At 36.4% G+C, this 15955-nt stretch overlaps 1 protein-coding gene across 2 annotated transcripts in view; it reads right to left on the bottom strand.

Annotated features, from left to right (window-relative positions):
- Positions 1–799: 799 nt before the first annotated feature.
- The window catches only part of LOC117982045 (uncharacterized), a 66763-nt gene continuing 51607 nt past the window's right edge, over positions 800–15955 (bottom strand). Inside the window, exons 1-6 of one of the 2 annotated variants that reach the window (XM_034968322.2) lie at positions 13070–13114; positions 5070–5136; positions 4237–4304; positions 3373–3549; positions 2688–3054; positions 800–2599 (exon numbers count right to left, since the gene is read on the bottom strand). In XM_034968322.2, the coding sequence (XP_034824213.1) occupies positions 1143–2599; positions 2688–3054; positions 3373–3549; positions 4237–4304; positions 5070–5136 (2136 nt within the window). In that variant the 5' untranslated portion in view covers positions 13070–13114 and the 3' untranslated portion in view covers positions 800–1142. Of the gene's footprint in view, positions 2600–2687; positions 3055–3372; positions 3550–4236; positions 4305–5069; positions 5137–13069; positions 13115–15955 lie in introns of those variants that run through there. The other variant, XM_034968320.2, reaches the window with a different exon arrangement.

The following is a 15955-nucleotide window of genomic DNA, read 5'->3' as shown; positions in this document are numbered from 1 at the left end:
TCATATAATATGTAGTATGATATAACGGATATAATATAATAGTGACCTAATAATAATCTCGAAGGCTTTAAGTTAAAATGAAGATCCGCTTTTATAGACAAATGGATATTTTCATAGCATATGTCATTCATGTCATTGAATTTAAAATTTATGAAAGTTGACGTATGATTTTGTCTCTGATTTTTATAATATGCGAACAAGATGACTTTCCACGCGCCAATTTAACTTTATGTGCACTAGCAGTTACCCGTGACTTCGTCCGCGTAAACTGTCTGTTTTCTAATGAGATTAGAAATTATCCTGCTGCAAAAGGCCTCACTTACCTACACACTCATTCTCCGTCAGTACCCATCGGTACGGAACTCTAACTTCAAAAATATAGGAATTTCATGTAACCTTTCAACCCCTATTTCACCTCGTGGATTTTTGTAAAATCTTTTCTTAACTTACTCTCTAAAAGTCCAAATTTCAAGTTAGCAATAATTAAAATTTCCCCTTATTTTACCACCCTTAAAGTGAGGTTTTCCAAAATAACTTATACAGGTTTTTATTATTTAAAGAATATAATCTCAACGCTGATTTTTAGAAACATAGGATTTTCATATAATCTTCCAACCCCCATTTAATCCACTAGGGGTGGAATTTCGAAAAATCCTTTATTAATGGACACCCTACTTTTTACAAAAAACACACCATCCAAATTTTATGTCCATCCTAATTTTTCTTATTTTTCTAGAACTGTTTGTAACTTTTCAATAACGATAATATTATAGACTAGGAATTAAAAAAAAAAAAAACATTAGAAACTTACAGTTTATTTTAAAATTCATATTATTTATGTACAGCATTTTGTTTTATTTTCTCATCGATATAAATATAATATACATTATGCACAAATTAATTTACGCAAAGATTTGTCTCTTTGTGTGCAGTAATCAAGAGTAAGAATCACGCCTACTACGTCTCAACGGATGATGGTGATAACTTTGGAAAGATTAGATTTAATTCATTTCTCTGGTTTACCATTAATAAAAAAAAAGTAACGATTCAGACGTGAACGGTTTCATAAAATTATTAAATTTAACTACCTATTTAAATATGTTACTACTTATCTATGTATTAAGTGAGCTAATTATTATTTATTAGGCACGAATCTGACAGTCAGTGGAGCGCGAAGTAATGCAGGCGGGCGCCTCGATAGGAGTCGGTGAGGTGACCGCCACCGTAGCCTCCGTAGCCTCAGTTCCCACACTTTGACTAGAGGTTGTATGCGCTACAGAGGACGTCAGTTTAGTTGGTTCTTTTGGAAAGTTTGCGGACTTCACTTCGTTTATTACTTTCCACACTACATCGTTTTTCGGTGATCTCTCTTGATTCTTAAATTTTATCTGATCTTGTGTCACTAGCACCGCTAGTGGAGGTACAGGTGGTATATAGGCATGAGGCTCGTAATTATCATCGACATAATCTTGTGGATTCCAAGCTACAGTGGTTGTAGACTTCGGTGTAGTTGATGATAATTTTGTAGTTGTGGCTCGTGAAGTTACTGGGGAAAATGTAGTGGACGAAAATTTTTCTGACATCGTATTATCTGACATTGGTGCAGGTACAGGAACAATAACAACTTTTCTATATTTGCTTGATCTAGTTTTACGTCGCGATTGTAGTTTTGGCACATCGAGAAAAAATGGATCAAAAATAAGATCTGATTCTTTATAGTCGTCATAATTAATCGCTACTATTGGCTTGACAGCACTGACTACGTTTCCAACCGTGTAATTTAACTTTTTTCCATTGCTGTCACTTACAGATGCACTAGCCGTGACTATAACACGAGGTGGACTTTTAGGTTTAGATGACCTTCTGGCTGTTATAGTTGGCGGCGCTACAGATCTAGCTGATAACGATGACTCATCTTCAGGGATCCCATCGTCACTTCTTTTCCGATCATAATAGAAAGGATTGAACGGCAAAGGTTGTTGTACAGGCAAGTGCGAATGGTGAGATTGAGGTCGAATTTTCACTGGAGTCTCGTGTTTTTCAGAAGACTGAGCATTTGGCCCTGGACGTAGAATTTGATCAAGTGGATCAATTGTAGTTGGGCGGAATGGCGTTGGTTGAGGACGTTGAACAAAAGGCACTGGACGATTCACAACTGGTCGTGGTGCAGTTCTAGAAGACTCGTATTGAAAGTGATCATATTGGTGAGGTGGAGCATGGGTAATGTATACACCGTCAGCTGGACGAAAACTCTGACGTTGAAAAGATATCGCTTCCGATCCTGGTCCTCGGTGACGGTAAATAAACTCTTGTGGTGATAAAAGTGACGGATCTATAGTTGACGAAGGTGGCGCAGAAGGCGTTAACGAAGCATGAATCGGAGGTGAGAAAGATGAAATGGACGGAGGAGGTGACGAAATCAAATGTGTTGCAGGAGTTGGTCGCTTAGTTGACGGCAGCAACGTAGTACTTGAAGGTCTTTTTGTTGTTGCAGATGTAGTCGTGATGGTTTGAACTGTAGTTGTCGTCTGTGGATGTGAGTAATCTTCTTCGTAATAGGAATTTTCATCATCTATAGCGTCATCTTCTTCTTCATATTCTGTAAATAGTAAATTAAGTTTACTTTCTTAAAAAAGTTGTAGAATAAGATCATAATTCTGCGAGTTTTTAAAGTTTCGTAAACGTACCTTCGACATGTTGTATTTCTTGTTGTTTTGATGGCGATGAAGACGATGGATATGTCGATGTATTTTGGTATTCATCTTTTTTGCTCTCTTGAATTGGGTCTTCAGTAGAATCAATGGGGTCTGTTGGGTGGTTCATTGATTTGTCTGATGTTGTAGGCGATTCATTTATTACCGGGTCTGAATTTTCTGTCGTACTACTAGGTTTACTATACAGGTGCGTTCGCTCTGTTGATTTTTCTTGAGGTTTTGTTGGTTCAGCTTGTATGATTGGTGGCGTAGTGCTTCCATATAATTCTAAATTTAAACTATAGAACTTTTCAGATTTTGTACAATCTACTTCGTCTACTCTCTCGCAAACTCTTGTCTCCTGGAACGAATATTCTGCATGTAATGCTTATTATAAGAACCATGCCCTACAGTTTATTTTGCACAACTATGTGGCTTGTATTTTTGTTTGCGAATTTCACTTTTAATCTGTAAAACAGAAAAAGCTGACTGACTGACTGATCTATCAACGCGTAGCTCAAACTACTGGATGAATCACGCTGAAATTTGGCATGAAAATAGCTATTATGACGTAGACATCCGCTAAGAAAGGGTTTTTGAAAATTCAACCCCTAAAGTGTAGTCCACGCGGACGAACTCGCAATCATAAGCTACCTTACGTATACACTTGGAATAATACCTGATCAAAAACTGTGCCGTTGAGGCAGAGGAACTTAATATCCATAGGTTCTTCTTGCTGGCCGACCGTGCACACGTGGAACATCTGACAGGAGGTTTCCAGATCCGCGTAGTAGCCACCGATCACCTTGCCAGCACAAGTGAAATTTGTGTCAGGGAGATTATCGAAGTCCAAATACTGAAATTAAAAGAGAATTTCGTAGCTAAGATCTAATAGTTATAATAATTGAACTTACAATATTTAAAAGAGATGCAGTAACTAGTGGGTACTAAATGATGTAATTAATTAGAAAAACTTTTCATCTAGAATCTAGATAATAAGGTATAAAAGTAGGAAAAATAAAGTATATTGATTTTTTTATAAAATGGCGTTACAAAACTCTATTGTTTAGTTTAAGATTAAAAGGCATCATAATAATTTCAGTAGTTATTTTAGTGCCTAGAACCATCTAGGTACAAAATAAGTACTCCTACTCCTCCTTCCTGGAGGAAAACCTCCATGTAAGATATCAAGGTTCTATAGACCCAAGGGTTTGAACTGTACGAGTATGTCAGTTGGTATCTCCTTTTAATAATACTAGCTTATGCTCGCGACTTCGTCCGCGTGGACTACACAAATTTTAAACCCCTATTTCACCCTCTCAGGGGTGGAATTTTCAAAAATTCTTTCTTAGCGGATGCCTACGTTATAATGGCTATCTGCATGCAAAATTTCAGCCCAATCCGTTTAGTAGTTTGAGCTGTGCGTTGATAGATCAGTCAGTCAGTCAGTCAGTCACTTTTTCGTTTTATATATTTAAATTAAAAGGAGAAACTAACTGACATACTCGTACAGTACGTAGACATAAAAATAATGACATCTTACCCCAGGTTGAATGGACCTCGATATCCGGAATTCGTTTTGGAACACAAAAAGCAGCAACCACAGCCAAACTGAAATCATAAACGTCACCTACTAAGTATGGGCCAAAACTTATAATTTATACATGCTAATATTATAAATGCAAAGGTGTGTCTGTCTATCTGTCTGCTAGCTTTGCACGGCCTAACAGTTAACCGATTTTGATGACATTTGATACAGATTAAGCTTACATCCCGGGGAAGGTCATAGGCTACTTTTTATCCCCAAAAATCAAAGAGTTACCATGGGATTTTTGAAAAACCTAAATTGATGCAAACGAAGTTGCGGGCATTATCTAGTAAGTGTGAATATAGTAAGTATAATATAAGTGTGAATTGGTTGTGATAAATATTAAACGGAGAAAACCTAAATTCATGCAAACGAAGTCGCGAGCCAGCATCTAGTAAGTGTGAATATAGTAAGTATAATATAAGTGTGAATCGGTTTTGATAAAATATTATAACGAAGAAAATTCACTATTAAACAAACTAACTTTAAAGTTTATTAAAAGTGTCGTTGATGGAATTATATTTTTGAAAGTTGGAAGTTTAGTTCCTGCTCAATCAAGCATCATTTTCAGTTCCTGTATAGAAGCACCCGCTCAGACGATAATGATCAGCGAGCGCCCTTTTTACCCGACTACTAACTAGGTATACTTACGGTCTACGGGACTAGACCTGAATTATTTAGGAATTAATATTTCCGAAATCGATCTTATCGATCCACTGCGAAAGGGAGGTGGTCAAAAGGGTGGTGATCTTACTCAAAAATAATAATAGTAGGTAAAAGAGGTTAACCTTGCAAAGCTGAGGCGGAACGCGCTATAAGCGTGCCGCCGGCTGAAATCCGAGCCTGCCGCCGCATCTGAAATTCAAATTATTCTCATTTAGGTTGATACACTATCCTCAGAGAGAGGATTTCCTTTTTTACTTTAGAGCCTCAATAGCTCAACGGGTAAAGGAGTGGACTGAAAACCGAATGGTTGACGGTTCAAACCCCGCCCGTTGCACTATAATTGTAGTACCTAAAAAAAACCTACTAATATTATAAATGTGAAAGTGTGGATGTTTGGGTGTTTGTTACTCAATCACGCAAAAACGACTGAACGGATTTGGATGAAATTTGGAATGGAAATAGATTATACCCTGGATTAACACATAGGCTACTTCTTATCCCGGAAAATCAAAGAGTTCCCGCAGGATTTTGAAAAATGTAAATCCACGCGGACGAAGTCGCGGGCATCAGCTAGTAGCAAATAAATTCAAAAAAGGTGTATACAAATAAAGTTAGAAGTTCACGTTATTATAATTCAGGAAATCCTTGCGTTTAAATATTGCCCATGTTACTGAGGAACTCTATTTAACTTTAACAATTAATATTGAGTGTGCAGAAAAGCGCGTGGTTGATTCCACCTATAAGTACGCGACAGGTCGAGATGGCAATCGGGGTATGAGGCAGGGGGACACCCCGCATCCACACGTCACCCGCACGGACGGGGGGAATCGGTACTTACGGCTTATTGTGCGGGGAATAAGCCGTAAGTACCTAAATTTTTGCAAACAATGAGGTTGAACAAAAAATTGGCAGATGATTGAGTGATGACCTTAAACAATTTTAGGATTTACCTAGTGCCTAATCAATGTTTACTTGTATTGCATTCTAATAACAGGGCTCGATATAATAGTAGCGATAGTAACAATCTCACAATAGCTCGGTCAAAATGTTCGCACGCGCATCACAAAATAACAATAGAGTTTCGACATTTACAATTAGCCATCTAAGTACAATGAATTGTTCCGATATGCCTCATCTAAATTGCATAACTAAACAATTAAACATTTCGATGTTAAAACGCTCTACTTTTTACTAAGTTAATAGTTAAGGAAGTAGGCCGTGAACTTAATACCTTTTTGTTAGGTGTATCGTATCAACTATCAACACTTGTAATCAAGTAGGTACATAGACTATAGTAACTCATTAGATTCGTGCGACTTTGTAATGAATTTTATATTTTGTATGTCACTCATGGATTCAATTAATGAAATAGTCAAAACTTTGAATAAAATATTACATATATACTACTCAGTACTTATGCATCATGAAAAATACAAATCCAATAATTTTGGGTGAATTATACGTACTTGTTTGAAAGGTTTTAAATATGGAATTTCTATTATAAACTAGCTGCCCTGGCGAACTTCATTCCGCCTAACAGTCGATTAATTTTTTTTAAATTTTTCTCTCCTTATGAACCATCCTCGTACCTACTTCAAGGAATATTACATTTTAGCGTTTAAACTACCGTGAGTGATTTCCATTATAAATACTAACGTCATACCATACATACGAACATTATAACGTCGACTACACACGTGAGTAAAGCCGGGACAGATAGTATTTATAATGGAATATTACATATAAAAAAAGAATAAGCGAAATCGGTTCAGCTGTTCTCGAGATTTGCGATGACCAATACATTTGGTGATTCATTTTTATATTATAGAGAAGATATGGAATTTGACTCAATAGTCCAGTTAATTATAATATACCTATTGTATTATGCATAATGTAATTTATAGCAAACGCCCGCGCTCGCCCGTACCGGCTTAGCGCGGGGGCTGTGCGGGTGTGCGGGGCGTCTCCACCCCGATTGCCATCTCGGCCTGTCGCGTACTATATACCTAATGTACCTACTATGGTTTAATAACAATTCTTTGCTATACAATTATCAACTATTTTTTAGGGTTCCGTACCTCAAAAGGAAAAACGGAACCCTAATAGGATCACTTTGTTGTCTGTCTGTCTGTCTGTCTGTCCGTCTGTCTGTCAAGAAAACTACAGGGTACTTCCCTTTGACCTAGAATCATGAAATTTGGCAGGTAGGTAGATCTTATAGCTGAAATTTGGGGAAAAATCTGAAAACCGTGAATTTAGGGTTAGATCACACAAAAAAAATTAAATTGTGATCATGAACTAATAATTAGTATTTTCTACTTTCGAAGTGAGATAACTATATCAAGTGGGGTATCATATGAAAGGTCTTCACTTGTACATTCTAAAACAGATTTTTATTTATTTTTATGCATCATAGTTTTTGAATTATCGTGCAAAATGTCTAAAAATTACGACTGTAGTACGGAACCCTCATTGCGCGAGCCGACTCGCACTTGGCCGGTTTTTAACTACTTACCTACGCTATATCGATAGGCAAATTATATGTGCGAGTAAAAGTTTGGCCTTAGTTACGAGGGCGGTGGTTAATGTAAATCAGATTGAGTTATCATGATTTGAGTAACTACAATTTATGTGTGTAATTGTAATTCATTGAAATTATTGCAACTATAGATAAGTTATTATATTATGTCTCATATCGTATACGGCGGCTTTGTTGACCCCTGTGGTTGGTCGAAACCCAGTAATTAGTATCCTTATTATAAATGCGAAAGTGTGTTTGTTTGTTGGTTTGTTGGTTTATTGGTTTGTTAGTTTGTTTGTCCTTCAATCACGTTGCAATGGTGCAATTTTTTGCATGGGTACTTATAGTTAAAGACCTGAAGAGTGACATGGCTACTTTTTATCCCGGATAATAAAATAGTTCCCACGGCATATTTAAAAATCTAAATCCACGCGTACGAAGTCGCGGGCATTAGCTAGTTTATTAATAAAATTAAGGCCATAGTCTGCCACGCTGGCGGAGTGCGGATTGTTAGACTTCACACATCTTTGAGAGCATTATGTAGAACTCTCAGGCATGTAGGTTTGCCATGGGTTTCCTCACGATGTTTTACTTCACCGTTGAAGCAAGTGATAGATATTTAATATAATTACGAAAAGTTAGAGGTGCGTGCCCGGAAAGAACCCCCGACCTCCGGAATGGTCAAAATCTTAACCTTAGACTATCACGGCCTAAAAATATTTAGAAAGAGATAGCGGTTTCGTAGAGCGTTGTCTCTGTCGTTGAGACAGACAAAACGTCACATAAATATAAGTGACAGAGACAACGCTCTACAAAGCAGAAATCTTATTGTAAAGGTCGATGTACAATATTTCTTGCCGGTTACTGTACCTACTTATTCTTGTTATATATTTTTATGATGAAAGCTATTGCATTAGAAGTTGTGCCACTTTATACCTATATTTTACCTAAGGCGTGGTTTCCGTATAAGGCGGTGCAGTGGACCGGCCGCGAAATTAGAGCAGTGACAAAAGCTTGATACAAGTGCTTAGTACGACAGAATACTGTGCCCGCAAATCAAGTACAACAACTACAAGAGGGACAGTAGTCCCTCTGGTTGGAGTTACTCTACGTGATGAAATCAGAAATGAGAAGATTCGTAGGAGAACTAGAGTAACCGACATACAGGTTGCGAATCTGAAGTGGCAATGGGTAGGGCACATAGTTCGGAAAACCGATAGGCGTTAGGGTCTCAACTCTCAAGGTGCTGGAATGGCGACCTGGCACTAGTAGGCGCAGCGTTGGAAGACCCTCCATTAGGTGGACGGACGAAATCAGATGAGTCGCGAATATAACTAAGCTTCTTTTCTTTGGAATATGTCATCCTAAAGTGGTTTTTAAAATTGGGAATTAGAGAGATTACTCTATAAGACTCGACTGAGAGGTCATCGACGCGTTAAGTGCAACACTCGCAGGTCTTACGCCAGGCTGATGCCACCGTGTTTGACCGGTAAAGTATCTTGGGGACCGTGATTCATTTAGGCCTTGAAGAGGGCTTATCCGATTAGGTATATTAAGATTTGTTTAAGATGCATCCTACCAGTAGGTATATGTTCCTTTTTTCCTGTTTAAACTGTCATTCAAAAAGGCATAGTGAGAACCTAGCCTAGAAAGCCTAGCTAACTATCTGTCCGTTACCTTTTCACAAATTTGGAACAGAGATGTACCTATAAGAAGATACAAGTTTCTTTAAGGAGTTATGTAATGTAAGTTATGAAAATAAAGCAATCCTATTGGTCGATTTTGTGTATTTCATACAATATTTATTTTGCTAATGTTTGGTAGAAAAGTAATATTATATTGGTATAAAATTACTTGCCCTTTCAAATGCACTCGTATCGGACAAGTAGTAGGATGACGTTGTACGATACGTGCCTTTGATAAAATTATTTCATAGTTTTGAGTTTTTACTTCTGTCATAGTTCCCACTGACGACTGCCAATTTTATTTTAAGTAGTTATTTATTTATTTTACAGAGTTATTTATTTATTTAGCCTTAAGTCAAGTGCTTAAAATAAGAGTGCATTTATTAATTTATGTAGTTGGTATACACTGTACACTGGTTTTACGTTGGTATCGAGTAACGGGGCAAGTCAACGAGTCCGTTATGTCAGCAAGTAGGTACCTACACTCAATGCTTATAGCGGTCAGTGTGTTACCAGTTACCAGCGGCGCTTCGCGATTTAACTTATAGTACTTGTTCATAGTAGGCACCGATTTGCTTGTTTATCTTACAAAAGACGAGATTATACTATCGACGTAAATAAATAGCGCTGATCGCAGATAATTAGCCGCACCAAGTCAAGCCAAACTGAGCTGGACATGACATTTGGCATTTTGTGTATCTTTTGTTATCATAATAATGATGATTGTTTAGCATACGTTAGATTATTGTGCAATCTGTGCTTGTGGTAGGTCCGTAGGTACATGTAGGTATACACATGTAGAGAAAAAAGGAGGTGAATGACTCGTAGACAAAGTTGTGGCCATAAGAAGTAAATATGAACCTAGAAGTAATTATTGTAGCCACACGCGAGATAGGAAAAGAAAGTTTAACTTCCGCTATAAAATACAAATACAATCATAACAGCTTTAATATTATGATTAAGAGCATCAGCTTATTCGCATAATATACGAATGATAATAGAGTAGGTGGGTGATAATATTACACAATATGTATGGTTGGTTAAGTTATTAAACTTATAAGATTAGGGAATATTTTTTAATATTTAAAAACTTTTTCCTGAAGTATGATCTGCGATCAATTGGCGAACTATAAGCAGTGGCCCTACCGCGGTTGTTTGACTGCTGCAATGTCACGATCGCAATCATCTCTGATTGGTAAATGCTCGCTCACTATTGGCCACAATGCATTGTTGCAACAAGAATCGCACAAATTCAGCCAATCAGAACAATTGAGATTGTAATAATGATTGATGCAGGTTTTAGACAATCGCCCTACAGATTTGTTAAAGGACTGTATGGCATGGCTTTTTTATGGTTTTGACATTTTCGAGGACCACCCGCTTGTGTGTGAGTGTGTGTGTGCGTGCGTGTGTTTGTGTGTGTGTGTTTGTGTGTGTGTGTGTGTGTATGTGTGATTGTGTTTGTGTGTGTCGTGTCCGGTTCAAAGATTTGTATGTAAATCTTTGAGCCGAATGTAAACTACCTACATATTTTTACAGAAATCTGAAAACCACAGATATATTTGCTTCTAGAACGTGTCGTAGAAAACTTCTTTGAGTTTGTTTGGTTCCAAACTACTTTAGTACGCGACAGATCGAGATGGCAATCGGGGTATGAGGCGGGGAGACTTCCCGCATGCCCGCACGCTCACGCTATCCCGCACTGGGTTAGCGCGGGGGCTGTGCGGGTGTACGGGGCATCCCCACCCCGAACCCGAATGCCATTTCAACCTGTCGCGTACTATATGGAAAGCACTAGTGAGCGCGCTAGAGTTAGGATGGTGATACGAAGAAGGCGCTAATTGAGATGTAGGCGTCGAACCGGAAGAGGTATGTATAGATTACGATTGTTGAAAGGTAGTCACGAATTTGATCTCATTTCGACTCAGCGATACTTTCCTTCTGATAATGAGCATTAAGTGTTTAACACACCATGTAACTGATCACGTGATAGTGGTTCTGTTGTCTAAAAGTGTGCAGTCAGTAATTGATATTTATTGAATAATCATCATAGCGACAGATCTAGATCATGACCAGCTTCCTAGTTATAAATTATACATATTTTTTTGATAATTTTATTAAATATATTAATTTTAAAAGCAGCAGCGTCACATAAAATTAAGTTAGACAGTGATATTTTGAAAAGCTATGAGTGGCGTAGGTATTTAAATGAGGTAAATCCGGTAAATCAAATAGGTCGTATTTAAATATTCTGTCATCTAAATATATAAAAGGAAAAGTGTGACTGACTGACTGACTGATCTATCAACGCATAGCTCAAACGGACGGATCGGGCTGAAATTTGGGCATGCAGATAGCTATTATGATGTAGGCATCCGCTAAGAAAGGATTTTCGAAAATTCAACCCCTAAGGGGGTGAAATAGGGGTTTGAAATTTGTGTAGTCCGCGCGTACAAAGTCGCGAGCATAAGCTAGTCATCAATAAATCAATACGACAATAAATAACCGATTAGGTATTTATTTATTAGATACATATTGCTATTCATATTTTTTTTCACATAACGCGGCCTACGTCGCTATATTTTATCAGATTTAAACAAAACAAATGTTTGTAGCATCGAAAATAATTAAAATCATTTTTCATCGTTTCTCGCTTAAATTTTCTTTATTTTAGTTTGCAATTGATTTTCTTGACAGAAAGATTTTATCAAAATTCCAATGTTTAACTCTAAATCTGTTACCCTAGATAAATGATTTTTTCTAAAATCATATTTTGCTTTTTAAGGTGTAATCACTTAGGTCTTAGACAATTAATTAGGCTTTTTGTATTGCCTTTCTTAGGTTTAAGTGGTTTTAACGACAATATATGATCTGAAATCGTCTAAATTATAAATATAAGCAGTACCTTACCAATTATTTGTTTATAGACAGGTGTGGCACAATAAAGATTTTGGAAGATCTTTAAGCTTATTTACGTAATACCTAGAACAATGGGGATCGCCTACGCGAAACACGATTACGCTAATAATGCTGACCTGAACGCGTGCCAAATGATATCGCGGCCTTTTAAGGAATGTCTAACTACCGTTCATGTGCACAGTTCCATATTCAATTCACACATTGGTTTTTTCTTCTCATTTGCCGCCTACACCTAACTCATTCAATTGTTATGTTTTTATTTGATACTAGCGACGCGCGCGACTTTATCCGCGTGATATAATTTACCATATTATAGCACTAGGAGTTAATGTAGCTATAATAGTATCTGTAAAAGAATTTTCAGAATCAAATTAGTTCCGGAGTTCCGGAGATTACCTCCTACATTCAAACTTTAAATCTTTACCTCTTTATAATATTAGTGTACCTAGATCGCATATTATAAAATATTTTGGCCGTAGGTGATCTCGTGCCGGAAAATGTTGGTACTCCTCATTGACAGGTGTTCTCAGTTCAGGTAAGGAATAAGGTAGCAAGTGGCCTAAGTCCGTGGTTATTGGCAATCCATGACTCAATTTTGGCTATTTCCTAATATAGTCCTACGTATTATGTTGCTAACAAGATAACTAAAACCACATGGTGTATATTAAGATTTCAGACATGTAATTCTATGTACAGCAGCATTATGTTTGCCAGAAGATTGGAAGTTGATCTTAATTAATATGAATTTTGCCTTATTGAGTTTCTAATTACACAGTAGGTACCTACCTATTTTACTTTATGCAAATATTAAATTGCAGCCTTATAAAGTTTATTTTTGTTGTAATAAAAAGCCTTAATTGTTTATATCGATATCCTGTTCTGAGTTAGATTATAATATGTTCTATGTACTGAGTTAATTAAAAGTAAAGCATGTAACCTTTAAAGGCGAATTGAAAAAATACAAAACCACACCAAAGGAATGCAAATAAAAACTTACATAGTTCGATAGACTTCCTTGGAGAAGTTGAAACGTTCACTGTTCAAGGTGCAGTGAGTAGAATCCAAGTAGAATGTCATGACAATATGTACATACATATAGGTACCTAATACCTATACCTATGAATATTAGGGTGGACGTGATTGACAGTGACTCACATGTTTTCTACGCATCATCCGTGCGTTAATAAACAGGATACTCAGAACTTGTCCTGTATTAAATCAATCACAATGTCTTAGAGGAATAATGCTTGATGATTGAAAACAGGGATTAATTGAGTAAGAGGTAGATGTATAATATTATGTGTATTGCTCATACCATTAATAAAGAAAGCTAAAGAAGCTACTTTACTTTTTATTAAAAGAGAACCGACACAACCGTGTTGAGAAAGGAAACCACACGAAAGCGTAAGTTTGCTGTTAACCTGTTTGGACCACTGCTGGCCTTATTCACATCCAAGTTGGCCAAATTTGGGAGTACCTACTTATAAAAGCTTATCTTAGCTAATACATCTCTGGCTGGTATGGTAGAGTCACCAGATGGCACGTTAGGTTCTAAGGCACTTCGAACATCAGGGTGTAAATTTTTTGCAAACAAGTCGATCGGTAATTCAGACCAGTGGCGATCCATAATTTATATTGAGATTAATATTGCTCCAATTTGTGTCCCGGAAAATCGAAGAGTCCCCCTTCGATTTTCCGGGACACAAATTGACACAAACAGTATTTTTAAAAACTTAAACCTACGTGGATGAAGTTAGGGCATCATTTATTTATTTATTTGTACAGCTCGAACCCTGCAGATGGACATAGGATACTTTTTATTCCGGAAAATCAAAAGTTCCTACGGGATTAAAGAATCTAAATTCAAGCGGAGTCGCAGGCATCATCAAGTGATTTCATAAATAAAAAATAAATAAATGAACAATGATATTTATAAAGCTTTAGTTTTTATCTTACGGTCTTGGGTCAATGTTGTTTGACGAAATCAATCGTTTTATACACGTAGGTACCTAGTCGTAATTTATTAGAAATACAAATAATTTATTTATGATCGACTCATAATAAATGAGTGATCGAATTTATAATAAGTAGAAATCTAGATTTCACCGCTTGCAAAAAATGTAATTATAATCCTTTTATTTCTATTTCATAATATATCTAATATTGCATGTTGCGATATATTGTGATCAAACCACTGATATATAAAAGGGGTAGATTGATCCGACATCAATGGATCGTTTGTTTAAAGATGCGCAGATCTTTTCAAAAAGTTTTTAAGTATAAAGTATAACTTGTTCGTATGTTGACTTTCTGGTGGAATCGTTAACTGACTTTTCGGCTATTTAGAGTTATCGGATTGAGTTGAAACTTTACAAACACGTGTGGTTTGGATGATAGTAATTAAGATTGTTATTGAAAATCTACCATCGGAAAATACTTATGAGAAAACAAAAATGTGGGTGGTATTGATATAAACAAAACTAGTTTTTGATTTTGGTATCGACTTTGATGACTTTGATGAACCGATTCTGAACAAGTTGGAGGCAATTTAGCATGTTTCTTGAGTACAAAAGACATACTGGAATGCTCCAACTTTATTTACGAATTTTCTTCCAAAACGAAACTGGTCCAACTTTGTTCAAAAACGAAAAATTAATCTCAATCGGTTAAGTCGTTGTACTGCTCATGCATAGCACATGTGTAATAGCAGAGAGAGATGAGGAAAATTGTGCCTTCTCTGTGAACTAATTTAAGACACATTATAATTAGAGTTGATTGTCTGTCTAGCCGAGTTTGTCACTGAGGTTGTTGCCCCTCAGGCCGAATAGTTTGTATCCTGGATGACACTTTGGCGGAAGGTCAAATTACACGGATGGCGTAAGACTTTGATTTGGCATTCATTAATAAAATTATTTAACTTCATCATTCATTTTTATTGGCATTTCAAAATTCTTTATTACAAACCTTTTTTTGTTCATGGACTTAATTATTTATTGTTAAAATATCTGTCAATGAAACAAATTCTTTTCATATTATAAACCTAATCAGATAAAATATTCAAGTTGGTACTAAATTATAATCTAATAGATTAGAATTACGATAACTGCATTATGAAATTAAAATTAGTATCTAAGTTAAGAAATTTTTAGTAAATACCTAAATTCTTTTGCGATTGTTACGTCAGATAAGCTGAGTGAACATTTTTAACCAATAAGTACGGAATTGGAAGTCATGGATTTGTAAATCCAAAAATATTATTTGGTAAGCAATAGTTCAATGAAACTTAGTCTTAAAATATTTGGTTTAGGTAACTTCATTGTTTTGTTTATATCCAACTGCCCTATATCAACGTAATACCACTCAGAAACCATTTCTCAAATCAAAACTCTCACACAGAAAGAGTAAATTATTTTCAACTTTATCTATTCATTTGGTTTAGCATGGAGAACACCTGCCCCTCCCCCTGCTGCATAATATGCAGGGAAAAGCATATTTATGTATGTAGGAAAAACAAGCACTATTTGAAAAATAATTTGCAAATAAGAGAGACTCTCTCAATTCCCGCGACTTTATCCGCGTGGACTACACAAATTTCGAACCCCTATTTTACCCCCTTAGGGGTATAATTTTTAAAAATCTTTTCTTACGGTCGCATACACCATACATCATAATAGCCCGATCCGTCCAGTGGTAGACTGCCCATAAAAATGACGGACCTTAAAGGAAACTTAATAATGTGGATCATATCCAAATTTCGTATATCTATCATCGTCAAGTACAAAGTGCACACTAATAACCTGAAGTAAAATCGTGTGCATGATACCATCAAATTACCAAACAAAACAACTTACCAAACGATCTAACAAAATATTGAACGACCACA

Source organism: Maniola hyperantus, chromosome 5 (assembly GCF_902806685.2).
Source record: "Maniola hyperantus chromosome 5, iAphHyp1.2, whole genome shotgun sequence".
In the NCBI taxonomy this organism is placed as follows: Eukaryota; Metazoa; Arthropoda; class Insecta; order Lepidoptera; family Nymphalidae; genus Maniola; species Maniola hyperantus.
This window is presented reverse-complemented; position numbering and strand designations above follow the sequence as displayed.